The sequence below is a fragment of the Delphinapterus leucas genome, chromosome 18, assembly GCF_059928025.1.
Source record: "Delphinapterus leucas isolate spDelLeu-1000000601 "Yukka" chromosome 18, BTC_Dleu_Yukka2, whole genome shotgun sequence".
Classification (NCBI taxonomy): domain Eukaryota; kingdom Metazoa; phylum Chordata; class Mammalia; order Artiodactyla; family Monodontidae; genus Delphinapterus; species Delphinapterus leucas.
The window spans coordinates 73,642,501-73,666,596 of record NC_143146.1 but is presented as its reverse complement, the minus strand read 5'-3'; the positions used below and the strand labels follow the sequence as shown (position 1 = coordinate 73,666,596).

The 24,096-nt window shown below is 35.2% G+C and overlaps 1 protein-coding gene across 1 annotated transcript in view; it reads left to right on the top strand.

Moving 5' to 3' along the window:
• Nucleotides 1-24,096, top strand: part of PAN3 (poly(A) specific ribonuclease subunit PAN3) — a 117,641-nt gene that overhangs the window by 5,548 nt on the left and 87,997 nt on the right. Inside the window, 4 exon segments of the mRNA XM_022574545.3 lie at nt 5,957-6,078; nt 6,861-6,927; nt 8,790-8,860; nt 23,511-23,672. Coding sequence (XP_022430253.2) covers nt 5,957-6,078; nt 6,861-6,927; nt 8,790-8,860; nt 23,511-23,672 — 422 coding nt within the window.

Below are 24,096 nucleotides of genomic sequence, written 5' to 3'. Positions count from 1 at the left end.
TGAGTCTTATTTGTACTTGTGTGTGCACATGTGTGTATATTTAGTTCTGTGGAGTGTTATCGTGTGTATGTTTTGTGCCTGCCAGCACAGTCAAGACATAGAACAGCTCTGTCACCCTCAAGTGGCCCTTTTGTAACTCTCCCTACCAATCCCTGGCAACCACTAATTTGCTCTCCATTTCTGTAATTTTGTCATTTCAAGAATGTTCTATAGGGCGGGGTGGGGGTGGGATGAACTGGGAGATTGGGATTGACATGTATACACTGATTTGTATAAAATGGATGACTAATAAGGACCTGCTGTATAAAAAGTAAAAAAAAAAAAAAAAAGACTCTATAGGGAATTCCCTGGTGGTCCGGTGGTTAGGACTCCGTGCTTCACTGCCGTGGCCTGAGTTCAGTCCCTGGTCCCGGAACTAAGATTCCCTCAAGCTGTGGCATGGCCAAAAAAAAAAAAAAAGAATGTTCTATAAATGGAATTATATAGCATGTGATCTTCTGGGATTAGGCTTTTTTTTTTTTTTTTTTGACTCAGAATAATTCCCTCAAGATTCAGCCAAGTTGTGTATATTGAGAGTTTTTCTTGTTGAATTTTTCTCTTTTCTTTTTAACTTGGCAGATTTATATCTATCTTTATTTTGGAGTGGCTTTTTTTTGTCTGTTTGTTTGCTTTTCTATAGGCATATGTGCTTTTGTGTACAAAGGTATGAACATTTACAGCACCTAGAAATAGTTTTTAAATCTATTTTAAGGTTGAATTTAATTTATTTAATTTAGTTTTTAAGTTAATAAAAGCCATAAACTTTTCTGTAAAAATTTTCATTGGAACAGCAGTGTATAAAGTCAAAGTAAGCCAATCTCATTGCCCAGGGTTAATCATCATGAATAGTCTTGTGTATGTGACCTTGATTACTGCTAAGGGGCCTGTCTCCAAATACCTCACATTGGGGGTTAGGGCTTCAATATGTGAATTTTGGGGGCGAAACAGGTCAGGTCCGTAACATGGGCACGCATACACACACTCAAGTTTTAGAGCAGTATTTCTTACATTTGTTTTTCCATATTTATATTCTGTTTATAAGGTAGTTTATGAGCTGCAACTATACAAAGGAATGTGATAAAATATTTGTTTCATGCACTGTTATCATATAATTGTTAACAAATCAATACATAAAATATTTGTGTCTCCTTTCAGTATATAGGAATTATTTCTGGACTGGGGGTCCTGAGATTTTGATTTTAATACTCTCTTACAAAGTAACTTTGATCTTAGTCTAGCAGCTTAGTCCATGTGGAAATATATTTCCTTATCTGTAAATAGGAGAAAGGGGTATGGAGTACATGATGTCTAAAATTTCTTCAGCTCTAAAATGTTTCTGTGTTTTTCTAAATGTTTATGTTCTAGAAAATGAATTATTTTATGTTCAATCTTTAGAATTCATCTTGTTCCCTTCCCAACAGCTTTTAAAATCACTGACCTCTCAGCAGCTTAACTTCAGTTTAGGGGAGGACATGCTCATTTATCTTGGCTGAGTTAATTGGCATGGGGGTAATAGTCCTCTTCTGATAAAACCTCTTCCTTTTTTGATGTCTTTATTGGTATCTTGCTTTTTCTTTAAAAAACTAAAGATATTGTACCTATTTTTCTAAAACTAGTTTTTAATTATATTTTTACTATTAAAAGTTCCAGCTTTGGAAAACTGGGAACAGTATCTTGCTTTTGGAATTAAAAAAGTACTGCATGCACAGGTTAAAAACTTAAATAGCACAAAAGGGTACACAGTGAAAAATAGTCTCCCTTCTTCCTTAATTCCCTGATCCCTCTCCAAAAGACAGTCACTCTTTCCAAGTTATTATGTATCTATTCAGAAATATTCTTTGTACTATGACTCATGTTTATATTAACCTATCTGTAGCACATACCGACACACATATACACGTGTGCACACACGGAAGCCTAATGCACTTTGAATTTTTTCAGCAAACTGCATATCTTCTAGTTTCTTCCACATCCACACATAAAAATACACCTTACTCTTTTTAGTGGCTGTTTAGATTGTTTACAGTCTTTTACTATTACAAATGATGGCCCTAAGCTGTTATATCTTAATGTATTATGTATACTAATACATAAATTAACACAAAATATAATGTACACATGTTAAGGAGCGTACAGAATCTTCAGTAATCTGGTTTAAACTTGTTACATTAAAAAAAAAACTATGTAGAGGCAAGTACAGTATGATCTCACTTACATATGGAATCTTAAAAAAACCCCAAACTTGGGGCTTCCCTGGTGGCACAGTGGTTAAGAATCTGCCTGCCAATGCAGGGGACACGGGTTAGAGCCCTGGTCCAGGAAGATCCCACATGCCATGGAGCAGCTAAGCCCGTGTGCCACAACTACTGAGCCTGCGAGCCACAACCACTGAGCCCATGTGCCACAACTACGGAAGCCCGCGCGCCTAGAGCCTGTGCTCCGCAACAAGAGAAGCCACTGCAATGAGAAGCCCGCGCACCCCCGCTCACCGCAACTAGAGAAAGCCCATGTGCAGCAACAAAGACCCAACGCAGCCAAAAATAAAAAAATAAATAAAAACAAAAACCCCAGACTCACAGATACAGTGGAGAACAGATTGGTGGTTGCCAGATGCAGGGGTCCAGGGGCGTAAGTGAAGATAGTCAAGAGGTACAAATTTCCAGGCCTTTTATTCTCATAAAACACTGGAAAGTAGGTGTTGTCGTTTCTATTTTACAGAGGAGGGAAAAAAAAGACTTAGGTTAAATATGCTGTCAAAGATCAGTAGTTGGCAACTGGCTGAAACAGACCTTATGGGCAGTTGTATTTGCTAAAAGTTTGTGCTCATTCCACAGTGCAGTACAGAAAAGGATGGTGTGAGTGTCTGCTGAGTGGTCGAGGAGCCCCTGTTTCTTGGGCCTGCATCCACTGTGTTGTCAATCTAGTGTCTTTGAGTCTCATTGCCTCATCAGAAAAACGGAGGCAATAATATCATTTACATGGGGTGTTTTATAGAAGTTGGTTGTGAAAATCTATTGTATCTTTTATCAACTTTTAAAAATACCTACTTTAAAAAAGGGCTTAACTGTAAATAAGTGTTTATGTAAATGTGCTAGTAGAATAGGGCATACCAGAAAAATATCAGAAGTAGTCCCAAATCTCAGTTTACAGATAATTTAGATGGGTAGATAGTTCAGAAACAGGTAAGAATTTAAATGTTTAAGTAGTTGAAGACAGCAATAAGAGATCAAAGGAAAAAAATTTTGTCGCATGAATGATATAAACAGTATCTTAAGAGATAGAGTTGTGTGTTAAACACAACTTGGAATAATTGGGGTATACGTTCTAGAGATAAGAGAAGAGGAAAATAACATTTATGATTACCTATGAGACAGGGTGCTAGGCATTCTGCATAGGTTACTTCACTTGAGTCCCTTTCACAACCCTGTGAGTGAGCTGGGATTGCCTTCTCTTGCAGATGAAGAAATGAAATTTAGAGGGTTTTGCTCAAGGTCATTCAGCTAGTGAATGGCAAGAGTTGGATTAGAACTGAATGACTAACTTCAAGTATTTTGGGTTTTTTCCATTATACCTGGGTCTTGAAGAACATAGAGTTGGGGTGTGTGTGTGTGTGTGTGTGTGTGTGTGTGTGTTAGAATTGATGAAGTGTGGACCTTCAAAATATAGTGAGTTTATCATTTTGACTGGAGGAGAGAATTCAATAATGTTAGGATTATTGTAAGACCTTTTTATAGTAGGTGTATACTTTGACATTATAATCTTTGATCTTTTGGAAATATCTGTGTAAGGTACTCAGTTTTCTCCCTGATGGATACACATTTGTCATAAGTCCAATTATTGAGTAATCCCATTTTTCTCCACCGATTTTAAAAAGGAGCTTTGTCGAAATATAATTTACATGCTATAAAATTCACCCATTGTAAATGTACAATTCAATTACTTTTAGTAAATTTATAGAACTGTGCAACCATCAGGATTTTTACAAGAACTTTTAAGATACTGTTTCATTGTTTTTCATAACTTTTTGTGGAAGTTTGCAGGGTAGATGGTATGAGGCTCATTTTACAAGTCATGGTATCATCTCTACTTTATAACCATTTTGCCTAAGACATTGTGGCTAGTAAGTGGCAGAATTGAGTCTCAAACCCAGCACTTTCAGGAAATACTAGAATGATAGGTTGAGAACAGATTGTTGAGGGCTTTTTAATGTCAGACTAGGAAGTTTGGATTTCATCCCTTGGGATGAGCACTGCCAGCATCTTGTCTCTGATGTCCTAGTTGGCAGAGGAGAACCACTTAGTAGTTTCAGCTGGGCTTTTTTTTTTTTTTAAAAAGCATGGTCTATGGAACTCCAGTCCCTCAGGCTGCTCCCAACTACTAATAGCTGTTAGTTAACTACTAATAGCTGTTGTTGACTGGGAAGCCCTATCCAATAACATAAACAGTCGATTAACATATTTTCTATGATTATATGTATTATATACTGTAGTCTTACAATAAAGTAAGCTAGAGAAAAGAAAAGGCTATTATGATCATAAGGAAGAGAAAATACATTTTCAGTTCTGTACTGTATTGATCGATATAAGTTTACATTGTATGCTTACAAGGTGAACCACTTTCTGTCTGTACCTACATCACTGTTGCCTTATACGATACAAAGTGTCGTATGTTTTACTAACACTAGACATCAAAAATGAAAAGATAACGTGAAAAAGAAATTCATATTTATTTACAGGTATCCTGCACTGATAATGAAGAAGCAGCAGTATGATTGTTTTATGGTAGCTTAGTGTAAGTGACGTGGTTGCTTCACAATAGCCTGGCCTATACGCTAATAAATGAATCATTATAAAATTTTCATAGTCATATTCATTATACAGTATTGGAAGTGTTACACTTAAAGAAAAACACTTAACCTGTGATGATAGGTTATGTCACCTGTAATAGTTTCTCCAGTTCAGAGAGAGAGAGGCATACTGTACGGTAATGTAATTCTTTGAAAGCAAAGTTATAAAACAGTAAGAAAACTAACACATTAATTTTATATTAAATGTCACTCACCTTATGCCTATTTAAGGATAGAGTGGTATCCACATTTACATATATTTTATGCATTCATGACGTACGATTTCTTCATTTTTTTTGATATTTATAGGCTACAAGGTCCATCTTTGAGTTTTTCAAATTGTCGCAAATCTCCAAAAATTTTTCCAATATATTTATTGAGAAAAAGTCTGTGTATAATTGGACCCATGCAGTTCAAACCTGTGTTGTTCAAGGATGAACTGTACTTACCAGGAAATAGCATCTAAAACATTGTCCATCACTTTGTTGGTATATGATGGGTTGTGTTAGTAGTTACAATGATTCTGTATTATTCTACCATAAAATCGACAGAAAGCTTGTCTGTATCCCTCGGCTCTATCCCATTGCTCGCACGGTAGAATTGGCTTACTGAATTATGAGTTAATATGAGACTGCTGGTCTGTTTCTTAAGATGTGTTATGAGAAACAGTCCTGAGAAACTTGTCTCTGTTTAGCATATGAAGATTCACAGGAGAAATTGCAGTGGTTTATATTCTCCTGTCCTCTTGCAAAGTTAAAGAAAAAAACTTGATGAGAAAAGTAGAAGTGCAAGTGTGCTTTGTTTCTTCATGTTGTGCTTGGTGGCTCTCAGGTAACTAATATAAAATAAATAGCTATCTCTGTGGAAAAAAAAATTTCAACTTGAGCATTGTTTAACAAGTTTCTAGAGTTGAGACAGTTTTATTTGGTTCTGCCTTTTCTTATGAACAGGTAAATAAAAACAAGTGTGACAGAGATTTCAGACTTTAAAACTTATTTGGGAACAGAGAAACTACATCAGTGTTTTGTGCTTTTAAATAATTTAAATACTTGAATTTTCCTTCTCTTTCAGTTCCTGGAATAGATGGAGGTGCTTTAACTGATACCAGCCTCACAGACTCATATTTCAGCACCAGCTTTATTGGAGTTAATGGATTTGGAAGCCCTGTAGAAACAAAGTATCCCTTGATGCAGGTATTGTTGGTATGAATTTATATGGCACTAAACACTGAAGTTTATTCCAGGGATGGAGACATCTGGAGTTTTCACTTTTGTTGAGTGGGAGGTGGGATTTTAGGAGGTGATGATGTAGGTGGGATATAGGTGAGCCGTCTCTTGTAGGTTTGGAGTCAGGGTGAGCTTTCAAGGGTGGAGTTGGAGAATGTAGAGGATGGATAGAAAGAGACTGGTTTCACTCCTCTGTGTGTTTTGTTGAGTGTGGAATGAGGGCCTTTGAGGATCGTGAGACCATAGAGGCTGTGGAGTGTGTTAAGAAAGCGCGGGGACATATTTAGAGAACAGAGAAGAGCCTAATTTTATAGAATCTGTGAGGTGTATGAAGGATAATATGCATTGGGAGAGAATAGTAGAGAGTGTTTATTGACTTACAGTCATTCACATCCTCTTGGATGGATACTGGAGTTTATATTTTATGGATAAGGAAACTTAGTAGTTATGTGTCTTGCTCAGGCTAAAAAGTTATGGAAGTGCAATTCAAAATAGTTCTGTGACTTTGGTTTTAAATACCTGGTTATTGAGTAAACTTTTCATTTGATGTGTTATAAAGAGTATTTCGAAGTTTCTGCATAGATGATTGTAATCCAGGCAGCAGCATTTATAGGAGGATTAGAGTGTCACTGATGTGAACGATGGATTGGAGGGGAAGACGCAAAGAGGGTCAGTCTTAACTTAATCGGTTGAATATTCTTAATTCTGTATTCCTCAAAGATATTATGTATATATATTTTATGTTTCAGAGAATGACTAATAGTAGCAGCTCCCCAAGCCTTCTAAATGACAGTGCCAAGCCATATGCAGGCCATGGTAAGACTTGGTCCCTTTTTCTCTTACAGATATATGTATTTCTGACTCTAAAAACAATATGTCCATTGTAGAAATTTTGAAAATTACAGATAGATGTAAGGAAGAATATGATCTGTTATCTTCACACTCAGAGATAACTAGTATTAAGGTTTGGATATATGTATATACATACATATACACATAATACATAACACTTTATATACATAATAATACCTGAGATTGCATTAAATATACTTTTAAATTATAACATGAGTGTTTCTAGGTCATTATAAATTGAATCCTGTTGTTTATTTTCATAATTTACTCACTTTTGTTTTTTTAAAGTCCAGTATTGGACTTATGTGTATGAATCTGTTCATATTTTGAGTTATTTCTTTTGGAAACATTCTTAGACATGGAATTACTGTTTCAAAGATTATGGACATTTTTAAGCCTTTTGATACAGAATTTCCTTTTCATATCCTAATTTAAAAATAAATGTTTCTTTTGTATCTTTCTGCATCCTATTTTTAAAAATAAATGTTCAGGAATGGTTTTTTTAAAAATATGTAACAATATTAATATTCTATATCGGTAAAATGTAAACAGTTATTTATAACGATGAGAATAAGAATTTGCATGTTGATTATTTCTGAGATAGACATTTTATGTGTGTGTATCGAATCTCTCTCATTACTTAGAAATTTCTTCTTTTGCTGTAGGAAAAAATAGCAACATTTTAATATTGAATAAAATTATTAGAAACTAATGTGTAGCATTATAATATTTTTGGCATTCCCATAGAGTTTATATGCTGACTTTTAAATGCTATCAAAGGTAGCGTAAAGGATGAATAATACCTATTTTTAGTCTTGAATGTATAAATTACATAAAAATATTGTATCTTATTATTTTATTAACTTCTTTCTCTTTGCATTATTAGTTATATTAAATTAATGTTAATTCTAATGAAGGACTAGACTGTGAAAATCCATACAGAAGAAACCAGAGAAATTAAGCAGCAATTTATATGTACTGCATTATGAAGAGATTTAAGGTTCCTTTAAATGACAACATTTACTCTATTTTCTTTAGGATTTTACAGATAATTTAATGAGAAACATAGGACTAACTAAAGCTCAGAAATGAAGACAAAAATATTTCAATGTATACCATGCATTCCTTTTCAGAAACTCTTCTGATTTGTTAAGTGAGAAACAATTTAGAGATGTACTTTTGTTTGTAACTTCTGGCCGCAGAGTAATAGAGCTTTGAACCTATAAAATCTTTGGATTTCATGTTTGTGTTTTGAAACATTTAATATTTTCATCTTTAAAAACTTAATTTACCTTATCTTTTTAGTAAGAATATCAAGTATGTGGTGATAAACTTAAAAATATGGAATATTCTGTAGGGTAGATGGTTTTAAGGTCTTGCCTAAGTGTTAACATCCAAGTCCTATGGCTCAGAGTATGTTTGACTACTCTCCCTGCCACCCCTACTCCTTTTTTATTTTTCTTATGGTTTGGTCTCAAGAACACAAACTACAGGAAGACTTCCTTCATAAACACATTCCTAATAACATGGTTAAGATCACCTTTTTTTTCTATTTTATTTTTCTTTTGGTTCTCAGCAAATAGATGCATTCTAATTCGTATAGCTTCTGAATAGATGTGTACTGACTATTGGCTGAATGAAGTAGTCTCCAGTTTGTGTTTCATTCAATTACAAAATATTTGAACACCCACTGTGTGAGGCATTGAGTTTATTGTTGTGGTATATGATTTTTTTTTACTACTTCATAAGCATTCAAGTTAAACATTTATTAGATTTATAGGTTTCCTGAGTTGTCTGTGTGGAAACTTATATAACTTACCTTCCAGATCCTCTAACTTCACCTGCTTCATCCTTGTTTAATGACTTTGGTGCCCTCAACATCTCTCAGAGAAGAAAGGTAGGTGAGATGGAAACTTACGTGAAACTAAATGGAACATAGGGGTGATACTGGGATGTTACCTACATAATGGTCAGTGTTCTCTTAGGTGGGGGAGGACTGTAATGTTTTTCTTGCTTTTTGTTAACCATTTTCCTTGGTGTGTATCTCTTATATGCAGAATTTTATTTGATCTCTGTGCATGAAATAGAGACATTTTATGTGAAGGGATGAAATCCTTCTTACTTTTGCTCATTTTCTTTATCTTAATGCATTCTTTTTAAGATAACAGCAACTACAACATCAAATTAGATGTTATGTGACCCGTTGTAGGTATATTAATCATCTTTTAACTTTATTTTCTGACTGCTTTGTCTAAATACCAAAGATTTCTCCCCTAATTTAAACTCCTCATTACAAGACAAAATTAAAATCTTCAGCTTTTCATAATTGGCCCAACTGTTTAAAAACAGTTTAAAATCTCTTTATATTAGAAATTTAATTTAGTTTTATTTGGAATTGAGGTTGATAGACCGTGAACCGATTTTGAAGTACCTTGTAGTAGTTTATTATAGTTTGATGCCTTTGAGTCTTACTGAGAATCATTATGTTAATAGTAATAGTAATCTAGAGACGGTGCTAATTTTGGTTAGGATCAGTAGCAGCTAAAGATGTTTAGGAGGTTGTAAATCTTGGCGGAAATTACTATAAAGTTATAACTAATTCAGTTTCCTAAGTAATAGGAGAAAGATCAAAAAGAAAATATTAATTTTAGAAAACTGATGTAAGCTTAAGGTGCTTTAAGGAAGTCTCTGATCAGAAGGTAGTATAGAATGAATTTCAAGAATACTAGGTAGATGTTCTCTAGACAAGAAAATAAAACTGTGGGGTCAGGTATGAATTATATCAATATCTCATGTACCTAGTATTATCTCCTTTTAGAAAATAGATGAGAACAAGGAGGTAATTAATTACAAAATGCTTTTAAGCAGCTAAGATCGGTAGACTAAAAGGTATGGGTTTGGTTTTATAGACTTCCTTACAGGCTCTCACCAAGAACACATTTACTTTTGCTTTACATACTAGTCTCAGAAATGGGAATATGTATTTTCTAAATCCCTATGGTAGAAGTGGAATAGAGTTGGACACAAGCAGTGAGAAGTGAGTGAGAAGTGACAGTAGACAAAACCTTCAATATGGAAGGAAGGAGTGAAGTGCTGGAAAGCAGGTACAACCTAGAAGTCAGGTTATTTGGAGCTGTTTAGTGTAGGGGAAAACAAAAAGCCCTTAAGTAGTCTTAAGGGTCCCCCAGTAGCTTTTTCACATTTTTAAAAATAATAATCTGTTAACTGTGATAAGTAGCATTTCTGATGTATGAGTAGAAAGTAAGACTAGAATGGCAAATAAATACTTATGAGGGTTTGGTGGATTGCATCTTAAAGTTGAAATATGTGATTTAGAGCTGTTGACATTAATTTTGTTGTTGACATTAATTTTTGAGAAAATAGTAAAGAGCCCTGGAGATTTGAAAAAGGAGATTATAATACCCATCCTTCTAAAATTTATTTTAGTAAAGGAAAATAATAGAAGGAAATTTACTATAAATGTGACATCTGTATTTGGAGAGAGATTAGAATGTATCCAAATGGAAGCAGATAAGTGAAGTGAGCACTGTGCTGCAGTTTTTGAGGTCCTGGATCTCTAGCTTTGTGACCTTGGGACAACCTTCTAGGCTGTAATCTTCACATCTGTGAAATGATGAGCATGGCCTGGATAATTGCTGTGGTGTCTTTCATCTCTAAAACTCAATGTTTGGCTAAACTGAAAGGACCTACGTGTCAGCCTCTACTTAGAAACTCAGTATTCATATAGTATATCTTTGAAGGACCATATTTTCTTGCCATTTATATTTAAAATAATATGTAGGGACATAGAGATTTTTTTCCAATAGTGGGCTACATGATTAGGAATCTTTGTGGGTACAGGTTGCATATATTTTTAAATTGTTAATGGTTGAGTTGAGAAGGTTTAAAATTCCTTTGTATTAGAAATACTCTTGGTAAAAAAAAAAAAAAACTCTTGGTATGAGAGTATTGCATGCTGTGAATTGAAGGCATATGGAGACTTTGTCTATTCTTTTTTTTAAATTTAATTTTTTTTATACAGCAGGTCCTTATTAGTCATCAATTTTATACACATCAGTGTATACATGTCAATCCCAATCTCCCAGTTCATCCCCCCCCACCCTCCGTCTATTATTCTTTTGTTTTAGTAATTTATAACGTCTGTTTAATGATGTAATTTTAGTGGAAGTACCTCAAATTTATGTAAATATTCAGTCATAATTCCAGGTGATCTAAGCAGGCTATCATGATAACTCAGTGACATTTTATTTCAGAATGAGGTTGGAAAACAGGTAGTTAGGCCATACTTACTACTATTTCGTGGCTAGTTAGATAAATTATTTTCTGAAAATCTCAGTTGGGCCAACCCCTGAGCTGCAAATGCTGCTTTTTGCCTGTGGGGTATGTGAATTATTTGGGTCTGACGAGTCAGATATTTTAACTGTGGGCAGTCTTACTCTGGGCTGTGTGAAAAACTTAAAAAGAATGGGCTGATGTTTTTCTTGCTCTCCTCAAATCTAATTCAAGAGACAGTGCATGACTCTACTAGAGAACATTTACACAGCGGTGTTAATCAGCCTGGATTTAGATGTGGGATGATTGCCTAGTCGCAGAGAATGCTCTAGATCCAGAAGAGTTTATGGAGAAGTTTTGAGTTGTGGTTTTTGAAGGTGAGGACTATGGGGAAGCAAACATATTAAGCAGAAGGAATTGTTTGATTACAAGTAGAGAGTTAGGATCTTCAGTAAATTTAAAAATTCTCTTCTATCACAGATAAGCTAAGAAACTATGGCAGAGGGCCTTGTATCTATAAGGACTTGTTGAAGTAAAATGTGTGATGTGAAAAACAGTATAGAAAAAGGTTCCTAGCCATTTGTCTGGGTTGGTTTATTGTTGTCAAACATGTGGAAAATTTCCTGAAGAGCTGTATGCTGAGAATATATATGCCTTAGGGCACTGATGCTCATAGTGTGGCGAGTGACTGGAGCGAGACGGTGAGTTGTTTCCTGTCTGTAGGGAGATAAGTTAAAACGTTAAAAGTAAATGTTTAGAAACTTCTATAACAATCTGATAATACCACAACATCCAAATGTGTCATCATTTTTCTAGTAATTCATTTTTGTTTTATGAACATATAGGACTGTGATGCATAGGAAATTTTTTAAAAATGTGATCTTTCACAGTTGATATTTGAGAAGCACTGATTTTTAAAATTTTCTACGTTAGAAATACATAAATATAGATAGGAAAAGTAACCTTTTATTTGTCACTTTTATTTATAAAAGTAACATTTATTTGAAGATGTGTACAATTATTGTTGGCCAAGGGTGGTGGTGGAAGGAATTGAATTATGGCTGTATACTCAGTGGGAGAGGTAAGCCCCCCAAAACACTGGAGATGGAGTTCTGTTGAAAATGGGAGTGAATATATTAGACATTAATGCATAAGGAAACCTTAACAACAGGGTAGATAAAGCCGAGAACTGGTATGACAGAAAAAGACCTGAGAGTCACTGGGAATCACAAATGTGGTCTGGACCGCAGTAAAATTTTCGGTCAGAACTCCTCTGGGAACAAAGTACCTTTATAACAAAGTTAGATGTAGAGATACAGATATTCATAAATAACATGATGATATCTTGCTAACTGTTCTTGCTAAGCTGTGCAGCCACAGATGATTGAGACAAATGTTCCTTCAAAATTTGTGTCTGGCAATCTTGGCTTTTTACCTTTTTATATATTTCTTGGTCCTTCTTTGCCCTCTTTTTTAGTTGTCTAGTCATTTTCCTATTTAGCTTTCTCCCCTCCCCACATTAAGGCAAAAACACTCTGGTGCTCATCATTTACATTTCTTACTTTAATTGTACTTTAGTATGATGTTTCAGTCAATATGCAGCTTTACCTGGGCATTTGCATTTTATTTCTGATAATGGGATGACAGATTTTCACTTCTGTAAATCTTTTAGGTTTTAATAACAAGTTAAATTCTTTGGGTTTAGAGGACAAAAGACTTGTGAAGTATCATGTTTATTTCTTCTGTTCTTGATTTTAAAGCTCTGTCAGGATGAGGGAAGTGGGATCAAAAGAGGCTGGCTTATCTCCTGATGGCTTATTTGTGAGGAAGTGTAGCTGGTGGAGGCCTAGTTTGGGATGATTCTGCTTGATCTTAGTTTGGAACCTCCTCCCCACTGTTCTTAAATCTTAAGAGCATCCTTTCCTTTTTGTATCATCTGTGTTACAAAACTTACTGATCTATATATATAGTATGATTTCTGATTAATTTGACATGTAAGAATTTTTGTGTACATTTCTGTTCTAATGTCTTCAAAAGATGACTTTTACATTATTTACTTTTACATAGGGAACCAAATAGGAATAACAAACTGGTGAGTATTATGGTAGAGTTCTTTTATGGAGAAAGCTAAAGTAAATTTGGAGAAATTAATAGGATTATGGCATAGATAACCTGGGATGTAAATCTTTCCGCAATCCTTCTGATGGCTAGGCTCATTTTAAAACATGGAACCAAATATTGATTGAACGTGGAACCAAATATTGATCTCGGGGAAAAAATAAAAGGTGAGGAGAAAAGGGGGAAGATATTGAAAAATAAATCGTAATGGGAATCACAACCTAAAACTTCACCTATAAAACCATTTTTAAGCATTTTATATATGTTCTCAAATACTGTTTTACTTAGTATTTAGATTTCCAAGTCAGCCACATCCATATCTTTTCCCCATGAGTACTCTGCAGGAATGTTTTTATGGAAAATTGTATTTAGAATTCCAAATTAATACACTCAGAGCTATTCTTCTTTTACTGGAGTTGACTGAACCTCCATTCACCTCTGCTTGCCATGCTGTGGGAATGTGCACAGGCTTTGGATTTAGAGATATGTGTGGTAGAATTGTTGGGAGTCCAAGTTCCCGTAGGCAGGGGAGCATCATGGTTCCTGTTTATAGCTTGCTTAGAGCCCATGGTGAGTTTTTATCTCTCTCCAAGAGCAAAGAGTTGGGAATAGTAATAACCCAGTAGCACTGAATAATGGTCAAGGTTTTAGGGTTTGGAGTTGGATGCCAGGCAGTCTGAATTGAATCCCTGTTTCTTCACTGATTGTCTTTATGTCTTTAAGCTTAGTTAAACCTTTCTGTTTCTTCATTTGCAAAATGAGAATAATAATACCTTAGTACCTGGCATGTAGAGGTGTTATGAGGACTAAATGAGAAATGCCCAATAAACGGAAGCTATTATTGGTAATACATGGTGCTAGCCAAACCTTTCTAGTCTTGTTTGGGAACTGTTAACTATTATTAAATAAATAAATGTCTGTTGCTACTCACTCTGGATCAGGCTGTATTAGAGTTGTCCATTGAAAAAGCCGTTCTCCTGTGGTTGCTTTGAGAATGTCCATCTTTTCTTTGAGGTGTTCAGGCCCCTCCTCCCCACATAGCTGTTAGCTTCTCAAACATATCCTTCAAATTTGGTGAAAATACATCTGGGATTTTCTCACTATGCAGTGGCAGACTTGATTTTATTTATGTTGACAATGATCTTCTGTATCCATTTCAGGTAATATGGTAATACTTTTATAAAATTAAATGTTTTATAATTTCATTTTATCATTTAGTCACCCCAACAATTCTTTGAGAGATATTATTTTTTTCCATTATACAGATTGGGAAATGGAAGTTAGATCAAGTAATTTACTTGGAATAAGATAGATAATATTTAGTTATGTTTCAGAGAAAAAAATTTTTCTAGGGCAGTATAAAAGGGTAAGATCTTCTATAAGGTAAAAAATGAAGAGGTAGCGGAGAGAGACCACTGGTAACATGCAGAGGAGGAGATAAAACATTGACCTTATGCCTGCCTTTTTTCCCATTTATATGATTATCTCAGTGTGAGTTTTTGTAAACAGTGTAAATTTCTAGGGCAAAAATATACAATTAAGCTTTTGATAATTGATAGCTAACTTTTCAGAAATGTTGCACAAATTTATATTTCTACTCATGGGTGCTGGTTTTTCTGCAGCCTTGAAAACACTGAGATGTAAAAATCTTTCATATCTTTGTCATTTTATAGTCAAAACCCCTCATTGTTAAAACTTGATTACTGCTGCTATTGAGCTTCTCTTATGTTTATTGACCTTTGGTGTTTCTTTGGTGTCCTATGCTTTTATTTTACTGTTGGGATATCCTTTTTAAATTTGTTGCAAACTCTTTCTTTATTAGACATTTAAGCTTCTTCTTTGTGTTTTGGTCTTGAATTTCACAAGTAATTTATGCTGTCAACTTTGAAATGTCATACTTATTACTCTGATTATCTTTTATTAAGTACATTAAAAAAGAATAGAATATTAAGCTCATTTTGTGAAAATAACATGGTAATTCCCTGTCTGATGAGTTGGTGATTTTATATTGAAAGGACTGTCATTATTTTTATGTAATTTGAATCCACTATCATTTTTATTGCTAATGATCTATAGTAATCACCTTCCCTTTAGCAAACAGTTACATTCTCTCTCTTCTCTGTTTTGTCAGACTTAAATGTGACGTTCTTCTTCCTGTTTAACCCGTCAGTCTATTCTTTTCTTAAAGTGATGGATTAGATTAGATTGAAACTTGTTTAACAATATGATACTTCCTATAGAAAAGGGCTCAACTTTGAAAAAGTTAATTTTATTTCCTCCTAAATGAAGAGTCCTCCAGGGTGAACTTCCAGAATTGTGTTGAGATAAAGGTGTGCTTTGGAAAGAACAGATTAAATTTTGTTGTAACAAATTAGGAGTTCAGCCACGTATTTTCTCTATTTTAATTCGTACTTTGTGTGCAGTGACTACTTGCTCTTGTTGAGGCAAGAGTCTTCAAAATTTATGATTACAGGGGAATTTTGTCCTGTTTATTGATTTAAAAAGATCTCACGAGAGTTTTTTGTTTTGGAGGCTTTTTTTTTTTTTTTTTTTTTTTTTGCGGTACGCGGGCCTCTCACTGTTGTGGCCTCTACCGTTGCGGAGCACAGGCTCCGGACGCGCAGGCTCAGCGGCCACGGCTCACGGGCCCAGCCGCTCTGCGGCATCCGGGATCTTCCCGGACCAGGGCACAAACCTGTGTCCCCTGCATTGGCAGGCGGACTCCCAACCACTGTGCCACCAGGGAAGCCCTGGAGGCTTTTTTTTAGGTGTGTATGGTTGTTTTGTGTTTGACACGCTACCGTATTTAAACACGTGAACTGAAACAGCATGGCTTTTGTATACAGTATGTAATACTGTTGACTATAGTCATTATTTAACTTTAGCTTTGGGGATTTTGAGTTGGTTCTTACCTAATAATGGTAGTTTAGTGAAAAAATGCTGCATCTGCCACTTGGACCTGGGAACTAGTAGATCATTCTGAGATATTCTGGTTGGCTTCTTTACACTCTACTCTGGGCACTGTATTTACAAAGTGTAGTAGCTGATAATTAAGAGTTTGGTATTACTGGTGGTTCATCTCTGTTTTCCTAGGAAGTAGGGGTCAGGAATAAATTAGTAAAGATCAATTTAGAATTCTCATCCACAAACATGGTAGCCTAAGTTTTAAGCTAAATTTAACCAAAACTATATAATTTTTCCTAACTCTGTTTAATTCCCAAGATTTGTTCTTGCATTTTGAAAGTGGGAAGGAGGGAGTGGCTTAATGAAGTCTCTGTAGCTACTGTTTCTCATTGATCCCATCCATGCCAATTAGAGTCAAAGAGAGATTGATTAATGGAATCATTGATTCCATGATTGATACAATGGAATTTGTATTTGGTCATTTTAGAATTAGCTAGAATAATGTTAAGATTGTAACATGTTAAGGAATACTATAGAATGTGGAATAAATTTAGTTAGGAGTACAAGCTCTGGAGCCTGACCTTATGTTAGTTTTGAGATTATAGGCAAGTTATTTTAACCTCATCTAAGCCCACCCTTCTCAAATGTAAAGTTGGTTTATAATGGTGCCTATCTCACAGAATTTTGAGTATTATATATATTAATGGCTATTCAGTACCTGGCATAGTGCACTGTGCTTGTCAAATGGTAGTTGTTGTTGCAGTCTTCTGCTGCTTGTAATCCTGCAATTTAAAAACATACGTTTATCTGTTTCTGAATGTGTGTAAGATTATTTATCTTTGATTAACCACTACCTACTTTAAGTTCAATCATAGTAAAGAGCATTGCTGAAGATATTCTGCTTCATTTCAAGATTCAGTTTAAGCAAGTGTACACATATAAATAAATCAAAAGGGAACCTTTTGCTCATAAGCAAATAGGCATTTTAGCATGATGGTTGCTTTTGATAAGGGACTAAAATTCATATAAAATTTTTTTATGGTCATTACAGGTGATAGTTTATTGTAGAAATAACTTTCATGACTTAAAACAACATTACTCACTTGCACGTAAAAGATTTTAATAACTTTGGCATGGTATTTTGTTTTTCTACATCTTGTATTCTGGTTCTATTCTAAAGCAAAAGACTAAAAGAAGTCGTAGTTTGGTGTTCCAAGTCTTTAGAAATTGAATGTGACCTTGCTTAACAGCTGTTCTCATTTTTGGTGGCATAAAACTCCATTGTAACATTGAGGTTTTGAGAACAGAAGTAATGACTACTTTGTAGGCTTTCTTAAATTTATGTAGATAATATAGTGGGCCTCTTCTCTCAGGATCAGACTCAGTAGAGCTTAAAAAACATTTCTGTGTGTGTAAATCCTGTTCTGCTCTATTTGACGTAATTTAGATTACTTTTTACCTAGCAGTGTCCTCTGTTTTCATCCTCTCAACATATATGTGATTTCTGTATTGACTCCACAGATTAAAAGATCTTTTTCATTTATAGATGTTTACCTGCCCATGAGCCTTTAACAATGACAGCCTGTTTTTCTGTAGACCCACTTTCTGTAGACCTGCTCACCATCCCATCCTATAATTGGCTTTATTTAAACAGTGAAAACCTAAGGGACCTAATATATTTCCATGAAAACCTACAATTACTGATAATGAATGGCAGGACAAAATACAACATAATCTTTGAGGCTGGCTTGTTTTTGTTTTTGATTTTTGAATCTTTTACTCGAGAAAATTAATTGGAGCCCAATATACAATCACTTATAGGTTTAGATTTACTATTCTAAATTGATTAGGTGTGAGAGCCTTTAAAATCCAGGTGTATTAACACACCTAATTAACTAATAAATTAAGTAGAGGTAGTTCCCTGTGTCTATATGGAAATTAGCTAATTTATTTGATTTAAAATATTCAAATGGTTTTAATCAGTTTGGAGTCTATTTTTTCCTAGTGAGTTTTACATTAACCACTGACGGTTAATGGAAATGTAATCTTGTATTTAGTTCTCATAATAACAAATACGCTAAACCGTTAGGGTGTTTAATTAATTGAGGGAAAACCAGTGTACGTCAGAAGAGGTCGTAAAAGAGAAATGAAAGTTGATTTTCAAATAAATATACAGTAAATTCTAGGCCAGAGGTTTCTGTTAGTGGACCTCAGACCCTTAGAAGTGGCAAGTGGTAGATAGGTTGCTGAGTTGTGATTGCAAAAGACAATGAGTTAATACATTTCATTAGACATTGTCTAAAGGGAGATAATATCAGTATTTCATATATGTGCACAACTATTTTCCAAGTATGTGAAGATGTTTGATTAATAAAATACAAATTGTTTAAAAAAGTGCCATTCATAGTAGCTTTAAATCATCATTCATTGTTTCAGAGTATAAATAGTGAAAACACAGTTATTCTGTTTTTGATGTTCAGAGGGCATTCTTAAAATTCAGGGCATTGGAAACTTTTTGTGCTAGGATAACAATTGATTTCTCTAGTTTATAACTAATGATTAGGTTATGATATATAATAACAAGGCCTGTAATGTGAAGTATTGTAGAGATGATGCTGTTTTGCAATTTTACCAAAAAAATTGTGCTCTGAACATTGGTCTATAACAACATTTTCTATGTGAGCAGTGGTATTTATATATTTTTCTTTTGCTAGACTGAACTTTTTAGGGGAAGAGAATAGATCTTACCACTGTATTTCTCTCTCTTTTAAAAAAATCTTTATTGGACTGTAATTGCTTCACAACACTGTGTTAGTTTCTGTTGTACATCAAAGTGAATCAGCCACATGCGTACACATGTCCCCATATCCCCTCCCTCTTTTTTTTTTTTTTTGCGGTACGCGGGCCTCTCACTGCTGTGACCTCTCCCGCTGCGGCCGGACGCGCAGGCCCAGCGGCCACGGCCCACGGGCCCAGCCGCTCCGTGGCATGCGGGATCCCCCCGGACCGGGGCACAAACCCGTGTCCCCTGCATCGGCAGGTGGACTCCCAACCACTGCGCCACCAGGGAAGCCCTCCCTTCCCTCTTGAGCCTCCCTCCCGTCCTTCCTATCCCACCCCTCTAGGTCATCTGGGGAGGGCAAAAAGCCTTATGCTGAAATGTTAAGTGAATGAATGAATGAAAAAAAATGTGTTTGCATTTAAGGTTTTGAAATAAAACAGTCCTAAAAATTAGCTTTTATTGTTCTTTCTTTTGACACAGTCTGGAGACTTATCTTATTTGTTAGGAATGAGAGTGGATTTCCCTTAGTCCTAAACCATTGGATTCGTCTTCTGTGGACTAGGGCAAGGATTTTTGAAGAGCCAGGGCTTTGGGGGCTATGAGTAATGGTTCTGAAGGCTCTGAGTATTTAGGGCAAGCTAAAGGAGTGGGATGTTAACTATTTGAACCCCTATCCTTTTTTTATTTTGGGGGGTGGCCCCAATTTCTGTTTTACTACTAGTTGTTTCTTATCCAGGCCTCTTCCCTGACATTCTCTAGAACTTTATTGCTGGAAGGATGATCACCAGACCAGCAGCACACTAGTAGTCTTGGGAGCTTTTTAGAAATGCTGAATCTCATGCTTCACTCTAGGTCGCTGAATTAGCATCTTTATTTTAACAAGATCCCTAGAAGAGTATATATGTTCATTACAGTTGAGATGTGCTAGTCTAGAATACATTCTCCAACTTTTTCAAGCCCTAAGTTGTTATTTTTTAAATGCCCAATAAAAAGTGTAAAACTGTTTTCAACTACTGTCTTTTTGTGCTGTTTATTTAGAGTTTGTGAAGAATGATAAAAATCAGTTTTGTAGTGAATCTTGAGACTTAAAGTAAAAATGATATATATTAGAGAGAGAGAAAAAAATAGTTACATGGTATGCTGGACATTTTACCACAGGAACAAAAAGAGAATGGGAATTTTGATGTACGATGTTGACTTACTAGGAGGTGGAGCAGACAGACTGGTTACTTACCAGCAGGACATGGCTTTGCAAAATGCTTCCGTTTCATAATACCCAGCAGGCTGGACTGGCAAGGAGGCTGTCAAGAGTGGAGGATCAACCAGGAAACATACCTTTTTTTTTGACCAACACATTCTCAAGATTGGTTTAGGAAGGGACTGCTGGAAGCTAAGGGGCAAGGAAGAGGGCTTGTGCTTTTGTTTGCTCTGGAGGAGGGGTTTGGATCTTGTAGGACTCAGGAGGCTTTGGGGAAAATAAACATTTCCCATAAAATTTTGTTTGCCCTTTGTTTCCTCACCTTCCATTTGACTTCTCTATTTCCCATAGACCCTACTGTCACTTAATCACCGATAGCTGTTTTAAGCCAGCAGCTCTTTCCCCAGCCACGCCTTCGCCTTCTGTTTGCATTGCAGCTTCCTGGAGTTCCCATCCTTCACCTACGCCTGTGATTCTCAGGTGGGGACAGTTTTGTCCCCCGACTCCTGCAGGACATCAGAGATAGTTTTGGTGTCACGACTGGGGCAGATGCTGCTACTCGTCCTGCAGTGGCCCACGACAGCCCTCCGCAGCAAAGAGTTATCCAAAGTCTGTAGTGCTGCGTTTGGGAAACCCCAACCTGGATTATCATCAGAGACCATTGGTTTATCTACCTATTTCCAGTTTAATTCTCATTCACAAGCTTTCAAGAGTTCCCCATTGCCCATGGAGTGAAGTCCAAACTCCTTGGCATAGGATACAAGACAATTCATGGTTTTTTATTGCTTTCAAGCCTCATCTTTCGCTCTCAAGGTTGGCCCTCTACTAATGATAGACTGAAAACTTGTAGTTTTCCCTTAATTGACAACAGAGTGCCTGTATGCCTCTACATGTGCATTTTTCCTAACCTACAAATACATCTTTCTCTCTCACTCACTCTGGTTTTGTTTTGTTTTGTTTCCTATCTAGACACTTCCTTTAACACTGCTCAGGCATTCATCCCTCTGTGAAGCCTTCTTTGCCTCTGTTCAATTGGTACCTTGATTATATATGCGTTTTTCATATCACAATGAGTGTGTTCTGTTCGCATGACTTTGTTAACCACTAGGTTATGTCCTCTTTCAGAGGGAAAGGTGTGTGTTTTATTCATCATTGCATTCCAAGTACTTAGAACAGTTCTTGATACAAAGTAGGCTCTCATGTTTAGTTGAAAATACATTTTTCCTTCAAGGAATAAATAATAGTTCAAATAATTTGTAAATTAGCTTTGACATGAGATTTTACCATAATTTACATTCTGTGCAATGAGACTTCTGTCTGTAATCTTTTTGGCTCACCATCATGCTCTGTATTGCTGCCATCTCTTTTCAGATGTCATTTGTCTTCTCTTGCTTATAATGGTATTTAAATGGTATTGATACCTTAGGTCTTTTCATTCAGTATCACAAAGAAAGTTTTACTTTTGGATTGGACTTTACTCTCTGACTATTTATTGAAGGAACTTAAATCTGTAGCTGCACAAGTTTGGGGATCTCTTCTGCCTAAGAGGAAAGGTCTTGGGCTAATTATAGGTTTTGGGGGTGATGGGGAGGAGGGAGAGGAATAGTGAATTCCTTTTTGGAAAAACAAACATATAATGAGAGCTGCTGGGGTGGGAGAATTATACACTGGATTTATTTAAAACCTTTTTTTCTATGTTGCTTAATGTACTACCATGAGAATAAATTTCACTAAGGTAATAATTGGCTCAAAAACAAGTCTGGATTTGTGAAGGCTCTAAATAACAGAAGAACATTTAAAGCAATAATTTTCTTGCTTTCAAATGTATGACTAGAATTTAGGTGTCCTTATATATATAGAACCTATTTGACATGGTGTGATTTTGTTTAAATAAATATTCTTTGATGTGTTGAACTTTTTTGATAGGATCATGTTTAGCCCAGACGTTTTCTAAAATATAAGTTTTAAATTAGTGAAGGCTTAATTAAGGCTATATTATTTTTGCTATATGTCAGAGCCTTATAGTTGTGAGCTATGTTATTAAAAATAACTTGCTTTAAAATGTTTTCATCTATAATTTGGTTCTAAAGGGTATATTTCTATTCTCATTCACAAAAGTTGCTTGTGATGTAGACACAGAGAGTAATTGAATTGGTTCAAGATTGCATAGAGGTGGAAATATTTTAGCTTCATGAAACTTTACCCACTGCTATAATTATTGGATAGATGGGTAATCTAGTTTCCTTTCTTATGCAAGTTTAATTTTTGAAGAAGGTTAATTTCAACTATTTGCTTCAGCAGTCTTAAGACAGAACAATGAGTAAACGTAGATTTTCTTATTTTAGGTCTTAAATTAGATACCTTCCCAAGAATGTATCAGTATTCCTTAAAGGGAAAAAATATATACAGATTCCCTTTAAGATGCAATTTAGTACAAATTTGCTATAATTAAGAGAAGTAAAATGGTGGAAACTGTTCATTAACCTTCATGTATGAAAAAATCCCTGCCAACCACTTTTAAGATTGTTTACTAACTTTATTATAATATTAGCCAATGAATCTGTGCTTTTATTAGGCTACTGAGTATCATTCTGTTCAAACTACTGAGATTTATAAGACCAATGAAATTTGTGTATTTTTTTGTCTGAGATTGTTGTTTTTCATTGAGTACAAGTTTCACTGAGTACAATGCCTGTTTGAGATAGATCAATTTGTACTCTGCCCTAATGGGCATAGAATTTTAAAAATTAAAAAAAAAATCCATTCCTTGAAATTAGCTGCTTCTTCTAAGTGGAGTGGTTCTCAGTAGGAAATAAGGTAGTGAGATGGGGAGCAGAAAAAGATATATAGTGTGAAGAAATTTTTTTACCTGTATTTTGTGCCCTTGAAGCCATTTCTTCATATTGCAGTGAGAATAGGTAAGTGCCAGTGGAAAAAAATTTGCAAAGCATTTACTTTGCTGATAAGTTAATTTCTGTTCACTAAACTCAGATTATAATGTATTTCACTAAAACAGTTGTTGTTTTATGTAATACTGTTGTTAGGACTATGGGTTATTTTGGAGGTGTGTGCTTACTGGGGGTGGGGATGGGGAATGGGGGGTGGTGCTAAGGACATTAGAGGGAGTGTCTTAGAAATTTTACTTGTTTCCTATTCCACCATTCTTGATATCTTCTGTATGTTAGTTATGTTAGCTTAGATTAGTATGGGGGATGTTAGGAGTGGCCTGGTTTCTTTCCTTCTTTTTCCTAGCCAAGGAAGTATCGCCTGGGGATGCTGGAGGAGAGGCTAGTTCCGATGGGATCAAAGGCACGAAAAGCAAAGAACCCTATTGGCTGCCTTGCTGACAGGTGTAAATCAGGAGTACCCATCAATATGGTTTGGTGGAACAGAATCACAGAAAACAATTTACAGGTAAAAATAATTTTATTAGACATTTTTGAAAAGTGAATATTTTGGCTGCTTTCTGTGTCTGTGTGGGGTGGTGTGTATGCGATTGGATGACTTAGCTGATACACTTAGGTTTTTTGTTTTCTTGTTTTTTTTTTTCTAAATCAAAGTAAGATTAGTGGCCCATTCACTAACTAAATGATTTTGTTTTGTGGCTTTTTTTTTTAACTTTCTCTGCTTGTAGTATATTTTCCTATTCTTCCATTTAATTTAGTTTTTCCCTTTTGGATTTTGTTTATAGTTAAGTTTAATTATTTTTAATACACAAAGTTGTACTACATTAAAAAGTCATATAAAATTTATTACAGAAAATCTCATTTATTTGGAGTCTGAGCAATAGAAAGCTCCACATGTTGTCTTTTTGTACATTTTTACTAGATAAAAATTG